The sequence below is a fragment of the Oncorhynchus nerka genome, linkage group LG2, assembly GCF_034236695.1.
Source record: "Oncorhynchus nerka isolate Pitt River linkage group LG2, Oner_Uvic_2.0, whole genome shotgun sequence".
NCBI lineage: Eukaryota > Metazoa > Chordata > Actinopteri > Salmoniformes > Salmonidae > Oncorhynchus > Oncorhynchus nerka.
The window spans coordinates 102317466-102329989 of record NC_088397.1 but is presented as its reverse complement, the minus strand read 5'-3'; the positions used below and the strand labels follow the sequence as shown (position 1 = coordinate 102329989).

General features: G+C 44.2%; 1 protein-coding gene across 4 annotated transcripts in view; it reads left to right on the top strand.

Annotated features, from left to right (window-relative positions):
• Window positions 1-12524, top strand: part of pparg (peroxisome proliferator-activated receptor gamma) — a 147230-nt gene that overhangs the window by 127589 nt on the left and 7117 nt on the right. For 2 of the 4 annotated variants that reach the window (XM_065004785.1, XM_065004783.1), the window contains exon 8: window positions 7635-7750. In XM_065004785.1, coding sequence (XP_064860857.1) covers window positions 7635-7750 — 116 coding nt within the window. Of the gene's footprint in view, window positions 1-7634; window positions 7751-9509; window positions 9572-12524 lie in introns of those variants that run through there. The other 2 variants (XM_065004787.1, XR_010459913.1) reach the window with 2 other exon arrangements.

The window sequence follows — 12524 nt, the reverse complement described above, 5'->3', positions numbered from 1 at the left end:
AGGTTGTCTCATCGTTGTCAGTGATCAGGCCTACCACTATCGTGCCGTCTGCAAACTTATTGATGGGGTTGGAGTCGTGCTTGGCCATGCAGTCGTGGGTGAACAGGAAGTACAGGAGGGATGGTCAGCGTGGTGGATGTGTTGCCTACCCTCACCACCTGGGGTCGGCCCGTCAGGAAGTCCAGGAACCAGTTGCAGTCCTAGGGTCATTAGCTTCGTGATGAGCTGTAGTCAATGAACAGCATTTCACATAGGTGTTCATTTTGTCTAGGTGGGAAAGGGCAGGGTGGAGTGCAATAGAGATTGTGTGATCTGTTGGGGCGGAATGCGAATTGGAGTGAGTCTAGGGTTTCCAGGATGATGGTGTTACCGTGAGCCATGACCAACCTTTCAAAATAATTTATGGCTTCAGATATGAGTCCTACTGGGTGGAAGTCATTTAGGTAGTTTACCTTGGCGTTCTTGGGTACAGGGACTATGGTGGTCTGCTTGAAACATGTAGGTATTACAGACTGGATCAGGGAGAGGTTGAAAATGTCAGTGAAGACACCGTGAAGAGCGTGATCACACAGTCGTCTAGACAGCTGGTGCTCTCCTGCATGGTTCAGTGTTGCTTACCTCGAAGCGAGCATAGAAGGCATTTAGCTAATCTGGTAGGCCCATATCACTGGGCAGCTCACGGCTGATTGAACTTCCGGCGCCGACAGAGATGGTCACCTCGCTTTGCGTTCCTAGGAAACTATGCAGTATTTCGTTTTTTTACGTGTTACCAAGATAATTCTCTTCGATTATAATCACAGCCGCATATATTCCCCCCCGCCCCCAAGCAGACACATCGATGGCCTTGAACTAACTTTATTTGACTCTATGTTAACTGGAAACCACATATCCTGAGGATGCATTCATTGTAGCTGGGGATTTTAACAAGGCTAATCTGAAAACAAGACCCCCTAAATTGTATCAGCATATCAATTGTGCAACCAGGGCTGGTAAAATACTAGATCATTATTATTGTAACTTCCGCGACGCATATAAGGCCCTCCCCCGCCCTCCTTTCGGGAAAGCTGACCACGACTCCATTTTGTTGCTTCCAGCCTACAGACAGAAACTAAAACAAGAAACTCCTGCGCTCAGGTCTGTTCAACGCTGGTCCGACTAATCTTATTCCACGCTTCAAGACTGCTTCGATCACGTGGACTGGGATATGTTCCGCATTGTGTCCAAAAACAGCATTCACGAATACGCTGATTCGGTGAGTGACTTCATTAGAAAGTGCATCGGCTCGGTTTCCATTTGTAATCCATGATCATTTGTAAGCCATACCACATCTGACGAGCGCCAGAGGATTCGATCCTGTAGTAGGATTCGATCTTCATCCTGTATTGACGCTTTGTCTGTTTGATGGTACGTAGGAGGGCATAGCGGGATTTCTTATAAGCGTCCAGATTAGTGTCATGCTCCTTGAACGTGGCAGCTCTAGCCTTTAGCTCCATCAATTATATGCATATTGACTAGAGGGGTTACCGTTAGGGGAGCCAGGTGGGTCTTGTCCACAACAAGACATGTACACTACATTACCAAAAGTATGTGGACTCGTGCTGTTCGAATATCTAATTACAAAATCATGGGCATCAAATGGAGTTGGTCCCCCCTTTGCTGCTATAACAGCCTCCACTCTTCTGGGAAGGCTTTCCACTACATGTTGGAATATTGCTGCAGGGACTTGCTTCCATTCAGCCACAAGAGCATTAGTGAAGTCGGGCACTGATGTTCAGGCGATTAGGCCTGGCTCACAGTCGGTGTTCCAATAAATCCCAAAGGTGTTCAATGGGATTGAGGTCAGGGCTCTGTGCAAGGAGAGTCAAGGTCTTCCACACCGATCTAGACAAACTATTTCTATATGGACCTCTCTCTCTGCATGGGGGCATTGTCATGCTGAAACAGGAAAGGGCCTATGTATTTGGGCAGGTAGCGTTCTCCTGGTATCCGCCAAACCCAGATGAATCCGTCGGACTGCCAGATGGTGAAGAGTGATTCCATTGTTCCAGAGTCCAGTGGCAGTGAGCTTTACACCACTCCAGCCGACGCTTGTCATTGCGCATGGTGATCTTAGGCTGCTCGGCCATGGAAACCCATTTCTTGAAGCTCCCGAAGAACAGGTATTGTGCTGACGTTGCTTCCAGTGGCAGTTTAGAACTCGGTAGTGAGTGTTGCAACCGAGGACAGATGATTTTTACTCGCTACACGGTCCTGTTCTGTGAGCTTGTGTGGCCTACCACTTCGCAGCTGAGCCATTGTTGCTCCTCGAAGTTTCCACTTCACAATAAAAGCACTTATAGTTGACCGAGGAAGCTCTAGCAGGGCAGAAACTTCACAATCTAACTGGTTGGAAAGGAGGTATCCTATGATGGTGCCACATTGAATGTCACTGGGGCGGCAGGTAGCCTAGTGGTTAGAGCGTTGGACTAGTAACCGAAATGTTGTAGAAATCGGTCGTTCTGCCCCTGAACAGGCAGTTAACCCACTGTTCCTAGGCCATCATTGAAAATAAGAATTTGTTCTTAACTGACTTGCCTCGATAATTAAAGGTAAAACTTTTTTTATCATTTAAAAAAACTGAGCTCTTCAGTATGGCCATTCTACTTCCAATGTATGCTATGGAGATTGCATGGCTGTGTGCGCAATCTTATACTACTGCACTTTATATACCAGGGTTGGCTGGCCTTCTGTAGTCAATTGTAGGCTCAGTCACTGGTATACTTATATTTATTTATATTTAAGCCATTTTGGGTTTACTACCATTTTATTTGGCCATTTTTATTGTTCAGAAATGTGGTGGGTACTCTCTTCGTTCTCAGGACTTTATCTTGTTAACTGTTCCAAATGTCAAAGGACGCTCTTTAAAAAGAGATTTCAAATCTCAATGAGCCCTTCCTGGTTAAATAAAAGTTAAATAAAATAAATGAAAATACACCTCTCAGTAACAGGTGTGGCTGAAATAGCTGAATACACTCACTTGAAGGGGTTTCCACATACATAGTGTATGAATGAGAGACCATCTTGCCTGGTACTCTACCCTACCCAACACTCCTGGTACTCTACCCTATACAACACTCCTGATACTCTACTCTACCCAACACTCCTGGTACTCTACCCAACACTCCTGATACTCTATACAACACTCCTGGTACTCTACCCTACCCAACACTCCTGGTACTCTACCCAACACTCCTGATACTCTATCCTACCCAACACTCCTGGTACTCTATCCTACCCAACACTCCTGGGACTCTACCCTACACAACACTCCTGGTACCCTACCCAACACTCCTGATACTCTATACAACACTCCTGGTATTCTACCCTACCCAACACTCCTGGTACTCTACCTTATACAACACTCCTGGTACTCTACCTTATACAACACTCCTGGTACCCTACCCAACACTCCTGGTACTCTACCTTATACAACACTCCTGGTACCCTACCCAACACTCCTGATACTCTATACAACACTCCTGGTACTCTACCCTACCCAACACTCCTGATACTCTACCCTACACAACACTCCTGGTACTCTACCCTATACAACACTCCTGGTACTCTATACAACACTCCTGGTACTCTACCTTATACAACACTCCTGGTACTCTACCCTATACAACACTCCTGGTACTCTATACAACACCCTGGTACTCTATACAACACTCCTGGTACTCTATACAACACTCCTGGTACTCTATACAACACTCCTGGTACTCTATCCCATACAACACTCCTGGTACTCTATACAACACTCCTGGTACTCTATACAACACTCCTGGTACTCTAGCCTACCCAACACTCCCTAGCATATTACTGGCCAATGTCCAGTCTCTTGACAACAAGGTTGATGAAATCCGAGCAAGGGTAGCATTCCAGAGAGACATAAGAGACTGTAACATTCTTTGCTTCACGGAAACATGGCTCACTCGAGAGACGCTAACGGAATCGGTGCAGCCAGCTGGTTTCTTCACGCATCGCGCCGACAGAAACAAACATCTTTCTGGTAAGAAGAGGGGCGGGGGCGTATGCCTTATGGTTAACGAGACATGGTGTGGTCACAACAACATACAGGAACTCACGTCCTTCTGTTCACCTGACTTAGAATTCCTCACAATAAAATGTCGTCCGCATTATCTACCAAGGAAATTCTCTTCGATTATAATCACAGCCGTATATATTCCCCCCCCCCCCCCAAGCAGACACATCGATGGCCCTGAACGAACTTTATTTGACTCTTTGCAAACTGGTAACCACATATCCTGAGGCTGCATTCATTGTAGCTGGGGATTTTAACAAGGCTAATCTGAAAACAAGACTCCCTAAATTGTATCAGCATATCGGTTACGCAACCAGGGCTGGTAAAACCTTGGATCATTGCTATTCTAACTTCCGCTACGCATATAAAGCCCTCCCCCGCCCTCCTTTCAGAAAAGCTGACCATGACTCCATTTTGTTGCTCCATGCCTACAGACAGAAACTAAAACAAGAAGCTCCCGCGCTCAGGTCTGTTCAACGCTGGTCCGACCAATCTCATTCCACGCTTCAAGACTGCTTCGATCACGCGGACTGTTCCCATAGCAACGATGTAAAACATTCCCAAACCAGAAACCGTGGATTGATGGCAGCATTCGCGTGAAACTGAAAGCGCAAACCACTGCTTTTAACCAGGGAAAGGTAGTTTATTCCCTCCGAAAGGCAATCAAACAAGCTAAGCCTCAGTATAGAGACAAAGTAGAGTCACAATTTAACGGCTCAGACACAAGAGGTATGTGGCAGGGTCTACAGTCAATCACGGATTACAAAAAGAAAACCAGCCCCATCACGGACCAGCATGTCTTGCACCCAGGCAGACTAAATAACTTTTACAGTGCCACTGACACGGCCCGCAACCAAAACCTGCAGACTTTCCTTCACTGCAGCCGACGTGAGAAAAACATTTAAACGTGTTAAGGCTGCAGGCCCAGACGGCATCCCCAGTCGCGTCCTCCGAGCATGCGCAGACCAGCTGGCTGGTGTGTTTACAGACATATTCAATCAATCCTTATCCCAGTCTGCTGTTCCCAAATGATTCAAGAGGGCCACCATTGTCCTTGTTCCCAAGAAAGCTAAGGTAACTGAACGAAACGACTACCTCCCTGTAGCACTCACTTCCGTCATCATGAAGTGCTTTGAGAGACTAGTCAAGGACCATATCACCTCCACCCTACCTGACACCCTAGACCCACTCCAATTTGCTTAGCGCCCAAATAGGTCCACAGACGATGCAATCTCAACCACACTGCACACTGCCCTAACCCATCTGGACAAGAGGAATACCTATGTGAGAATGCTGTTCATCGACTACAGCTCAGCATTTAACACCATAGTGCCCTCCAAACTCGTCATCAAGCTCGAGACCCTGGGTCTCGACCCCGCCCTGTGCAACTGGGTACTGGACTTCCTGACGGGCAGCCCCCAGGTGGTGAGGGTAGGTAACAACATCTCCACCCCACTGACCCTCAACACTGGGGCCCCAAAAGGGTGCGTTCTGGGCCCTTTCCTGTACTCCCTGTTCACCCATGACTGTGTGGCCATGCACGCCTCCAACTCAATCATCAAGTTTGTGGACGACACTACAGTGGTAGGCTTGATTACCAACAACGACGAGACTGCCTACAGGGAGGAGGTGAGGGCCCTCTGAGTGTGGTGTCAGGAAAATAACCTCACACTCAACGTCAGAAAAACAAAGGAGATGATTGTGGACTTCAAGAAACAGCAGAGGGAGCACCCCCCTATCCACATCGATGGGACAGTAGTGGAGAGGGTAGTAAGTTTTAAGTTCCTCTGCGTACACATCGCGGACAAACTGAATTGGTCCACCCACACAGACAGCGTTGTGAAAAAGGCCTCAGGAGGCTGAAGAAATTCGGCTTGTCACCAAAAGCACTCACAAACTTCTACAGATGCACAATCGAGAGCATCCTGTCGGGCTGTATCACCGCCTGATACGGCAACTGCTCCGCCCACAACCGCAAGGCTCTCCAGAGGGTAGTGAGGTCTGCACAACGCATCACCGGGGGCAAATGACCTGCCCTCCAGGACACCTACACCACCCGATGTCACAGGAAGGCCATAAAGATCATCAAGGACAACAACCACCCAAGCCACTGCCTGTTCACCCCGCTATCATCTAGAAGGCGAGGTCAGTACAGGTGCATCAAAGCAGGGACCGAGAGGCTGAAAAACAGCTTCTATCTCAAGGCCATCAGACTGTTAAACAGACACCACTAAAATTGAGTGGCTTCTGCCAACACACGGACTCAACTCCAGCCACTTTAATAATGGGAATTGATGGGAATTGATGTAATATATATATATATATATTTATATAGCCATGTATGTAATATATCACTAGCCACTTTAAAATGCTACTTAATATAATGTTTACATACCCTACATTACTCATCTCATATGTATATACTGTACTCGATACCATCTACTGCATCTTGCCTATGCCGTTCTGTACCATCACTCATTCATATCTCTTTATGTACATATTCTTTATCCCTTTACACTTGTGTCTATAAGGTAGTAGTTTTGGAATTGTTAGGTTAGATTACTCGTTGGTTATTACTGCATTGTCGGAACTAGAAGCACAAGCATTTCGCTACACTCGCATTAACATCTGCTAACCATGTGTATTTGACAAATAGATTTGATTTTGATTTACTCTACCCTATACAACACTCCTGGTACCCTATACAACACTCCTGGTACTCCATACAACACTCCTGGTACTCTATACAACACTCCTGGTACCCTATACAACACTACTGGTACTCCATACAACACTCCTGGTACTCCATACAACACTCCTGGTACTCCATACAACACTCCTGGTACTCCATACAACACTCCTGGTACTCCATACAACACTCCTGGGACTCTATACAACACTCCTGGTACTCCATACAATACTCCTGGTACCCTATACAACACTCCTGGTACTCCATACAACACTCCTGGTACTCTATACAACACTCCTGGTACTCTATACAACACTCCTGGTACTCCATACAATACTCCTGGTACTCCATACAATACTCCTGGTACTCCATACAATACTCCTGGTACTCCATACAACACTCCTGGTACTCCATACAACACTCCTGGTACTCTATACAACACTCCTGGTACTCTATACAACACTCCTTGTATTGTACCCTATACAACACTCCTTGTATTGTACCCTATACAACACTCCTTGTATTTTACCCTATACAACACTCCTTGTATTTTACCCTATACAACACTCCTTGTATTGTACCCTATACAACACTCCTGGTACTCTACCCTACACAACACTCCTGGTACTCTTAACAACACTCCTTGTATTCTACCCTATACAACACGCATACATCATGCATTTTTACCAGGCTTATTTATTTAAATCATGACTTTATCAGACACATTCCCCTTTCACACACATATCAACCTCAGCTCTCAGTCCTGCATTAAACAAGTTGTGCTGAAAGCCTCAAGCTGACACATCCTGTGTGTGTGTGTGTGTGTGTGTGTGTGTGTGTGTGTGTGTGTGTGTGTGTGTGTAGATCGTCCAGGCCTGCTGAATGTGAAGCCCATTGAGGAGCTACAGGAAACAGTCCTCCACTCTCTGGAGCTCCAACTGAAACTCAACCACCCAGACTCCCTGCAGCTCTTCGCCAAGGTATTACCATGGAGATATACAGCATACTGTAGAAAATACTCTGATGGGTTCTGAAGATATACTGTAGAATACTCCAACGGGTTCTAATTCCAGTTCTAATACTCTGTGTTCTGATTCTAGTTCTAATAGTCTAATGGGTTCTGATTCTAGTTCTAATACTAAAATGGATTCTAATTCTAATCTAATGTTCTGATTCTGGTTTTAATAGTCTAATGGGTTACAAACGGACTATACAGCTACAAGTAATGAGTGGAGTTATAAACAGAGTATACACCTAGAAGTAGTGAGTGGAATTACAAATAGCACAAATTCAAAAAAGTTAATGGCGAATAAGAGCACCTCCTCCCAGCTGCCCACTGCACCTAGGCTAGGAAACACTGTCACCACCGATAAATCCACGATATTTAAGAATTTTAATAAGCATTTTTCTCCGGCTGGCCATGCCTTCCACCTGGCTACCCATACCTCGGTCAACTGCCCTGCACCCCCCACAGCAACTTGCCAAAGCCTCCCCCATTTCTCCTTCACCCAAATCCAGATAGCTGATGTTCTGAAAGAGCTGCAAATTCTGGACCCCTACAAATCAGCCGGGCTATACAATCTGGACCCTCTCTTTCTAAAATGATCTGCAGAAATTGTTGCAACCCCTAATACTAGCCTGTTCAACCTCTCTTTCGTATCGCCTGAGATCCCCAAAGATTAGTAAGCTGCCGCGGTCATCCCCCCCCTTCAAAGGGTCTAACCTAGAAATGACAAAAGCATGGATTCATTTTTCTGCATCATTTTTGGACAGAAAGTTTCTGATTTTTGCAATGTTACGTAGATGGAAAAAAGCTGTCCTTGAAATGGTTTTGATATGTTCTTCAAAAGAGAGATCAGGGTCCAGAGTAACGCCGAGGTCCTTCACAGTTTTATTTGAGACGACTGTACAACCATTAAGATTAATTGTCAGATTCAACAGAAGATCTCTTTGTTTCTTGGGACCTAGAACAAGCATCTCTGTTTTGTCCGAGTTTAAAAGTAGAACGTTTGCAGCCATCCACTTCCTTATGTCTGAAACACATGCTTCTAACAAGGGCAATTTTGGGGCTTCACCATGTTTCATTGAAATGTACAGCTGTGTGTCATCCGCATAGCAGTGAAAGTTAACATTATGTTTTCGAATAACATCCCCAAGAGGTCAAATATATAGTGAAAACAATAGTGGTCCTAAAACGGAACCTTGAGGAACACCGAAATTTACAGTTGATTTGTCAGAGGACAAACCATTCACAGAGACAAACTGATATCTTTCCGACAGATAAGATCTAAACCAGGCCAGAACTTGTCCATGTAGACCAATTTGGGTTTCCAATCTCTCCAAAGAATGTGGTGATCGATGGTATCAAAAGCAGCACTAAGGTCTAGGAGCACGAGGACAGATGCAGAGCCTCGGTCCGATGCCATTAAAATGTCATTTACCTCCTTCACAAGTGCCGTCTCAGTGCTATGATGGGGTCTAAAACCAGACTGAAGCATTTCGTATACAACAACAACATGCAATTTAATACAGTAATCCTTTCAGGGCCGAGACAGAAAAATTCAGCCTTTAAGAAGTAGCCCACGGGCATAAGTCCTACCGATCCTCGACTTCAGCGATGTCATTTAAAAAATAGCCTCCACTCAACAAATTGGATGAAGTCTATCACAGTGCCATCCGTTTTGTCACCAAAGCCCCATATACTACCCACCACTGCGACCTGTACTCTCTCGTTGGCAGGCCCTCGCTTCATACTCGTCGCCAAACCCACTGGCTCCAGGTCATCTACAAGTCTTTGCTAGGTAAAGCCCCGCATTATCTCAGTTCACTGGTCACCATAGAAGCACCCACCCGTAGCATGCGCTCCAGCAGGTATATTTCACTGGAAAGAACTGCAAAAATCGCTGAAGCTGGAGACTCATATCTCCCTCACTAACTTCAAGCACCAGCTGTCAGAGCAGCTCACAGATCATTGCACCTGTACTTAGCTCATCTGTAAATAGCCCATCCAACTACCTCATCCCCATACTGTATTTATTTATTTATTTAGCTCCTTTGCACCCCAGTATCTCTACTTGCACATTCATCTTCTGCACATCTATCACTCCAGTATTTACTTGCTATATTGTAATTACCTCGGCACTATAGCCTATTTATTGCCTTACCTCCCTTATCTTACCTCATTTGCACACACTGTATTTATATATTTTTCTACTGTATTACTGACTGTATGTTTGTTTTACTCCATGTGTAACTCTGTGTTGTTGAATGTGTCGAACTGCTTTGCTTTATCTTGGCCAGGTCGCAGTTGCAAATGAGAACTTGTTCTCAACTAGCTGACCTGGTTAAATAAAGGTTAAAAAAAGGACTATACAGCTACAAGTAGTGAGTGGAGTTATAAACGGACTATACAACTACAAGTAGTGAGTGGAATTATAAATGGACTATACAACTACAAGTAGTGAGTGGAGTTATAAATGGACTATATAACTACAAGTAGTGAGTGGAGTTATAAACAGGCTATACAACTACAAGTAGTGAGTGGAATTATAAATGGACTATACAACTACAAGTAGTGAGTGGATTTATAAACGGACTATACAGCTACAAGTAGTGAGTGAAGTTATAAACGGACTATACAAGTAGTGAGTGGAGTTATAAACGGACTATACAAGTAGTGAGTGGAGTTATAAACGGACTATATAACTACAAGTAGTGAGTGGAGTTATAAACGGACTATACAAGTAGTGAGTGGAGTTATAAACGGACTATATAACTACAAGTAGTGAGTGGAGTTATAAACGGACTATACAAGTAGTGAGTGGAGTTATAAACGGACTATACAAGTAGTGAGTGAAGTTATAAACGGACTATATAACTACAAGTAGTGAGTGGAGTTATAAACGGACTATATAACTACAAGTAGTGAGTGGAGTTATAAACGGACTATACAAGTAGTGAGTGGAGTTATAAACGGACTATATAACTACAAGTAGTGAGTGGAGTTATAAACGGACTATACAAGTAGTGAGTGGAGTTATAAACGGACTATACAAGTAGTGAGTGGAGTTATAAACGGACTTGTAGTTGTATAGTCCGTTTATAATTCCACTCACTACTTGTAGTTGTAAATCAATTTGATTTGATTTAGTAAACAAGTTAAATGTCTTGTACAGATTAAATATTTTTCTCACACATAGCTTACTTGGACACTGCGTCCCCACATTTCCCACTCTCCCACGTTGAATACCCTGAAGCCACAGGGCTCTTCCCGCAGGCTCTATTTCCCTGCGTGGGAGCATTGCGATCCGTAGGTCATGATTTTTGACCTGGTTACTTGTACATTGAACAACACAGCAGCTTTTTACTAAAAATCAACAACGAAGTTGTCTCTTTTATAACTGGGGGTGAATGGGGAAGAATGTTTTGTTTTCCCCAAAGTGTTAAACAAATCAAAATGTGTTTTATATTTGAGATTCTTCAAAAAGCCACTCCTTGCCTTGATGACAGCTTTGCACACTCTTGGCATTCTCTCAACCAGTTTCATGAGGTAGTCACCTGGAATGCGTTTCAATTAACAAGTGTGCCTTCTTAAAAGTTAATTTGTGTGATTTCTTTCCTTCTTACTGCCAATCAGTTGTGTTGTGACAAGGTAGAATATTTGTATACAGAAGATAGCCCTATTTGGTAAAAAAAACAAGTCCATATTATGGCAAGAACAGCTGAAATAAGCAAATAGAAATGACAGTCCATCAGTCAAATCAGAAAATGTCAAGAACTTTGAAAGTTTCTTCAAGTGCAGTCGCAAAAACCATCAAGCGCTATGATGAAACTGACTCATCTGGACCGCCACAGGAATGGAAGACCCAGTTACCTCTGCTGCAGAGGATAAGTTCATTAGAGTTAGCAGCCTCAGAAATTGCAGACCAAATAAATGCTTCACAGAGGTCAAGTAATAGACACATCTCAACATCAACTGTTCAGAGGAGATTGTGTGAATCAGGCCTTCATGGTTGAATTGCTGCAAAGAAACCACTACTAAAGGACACCAATAAGAAGAAGAGACTTGTTTGGGCCAAGAAACACAAGCAATGGACATTAGACCAGTGGACATTTTTCCTTTGGTCTGGAGTCCAAATTGGAGATCTTTGTGAGACGTGGTGTGGGGAATTGATGATCTCCGCATATGTATTTCCCACTGTGAAGCATGGAGGAGGAGGTGTTATGGTGTGGGGGTACTTACCTGGTAATACTGTCTGTGATGTATTTAGAATTCAAGGTACACTTAACCAGCATGACTATCACAGCATTCTGCAGCGATATACCATCCCATCTGGTTTGGCCTTAGTGGAACTATCATTTGTTTTCAACAGGACAAAGGCCCAACACACCTCCAGGCTGTGTAAGGGCTATTTTACCAAGAAGGAGAGTGATGGAGTGCTGCATCAGATGACATGCCCTCCCCAATCACCAGACCTCAACTAAATTGAGAGTGAAGGAAAATCAGCCAACAAGTGCTCAGCATATGTGGCAACTCCTTCAAGGCTGCTGGAAAAGCATTCCAGGTGAAGCTGGTTGAGAGAATGCCATGTGTGCAAAACTGTCAAGGCAAAGAGTGACTATTTGACAAATTTCAAATATAAAATATATTTTGATTTGTTTAACACTTTTTTGGTTAATACATGATTCCGTATGTGTTATTTCATAGTTTGATGTCTTCGCTATTATTCTACAATGTAGAAAATAGTCCAAATA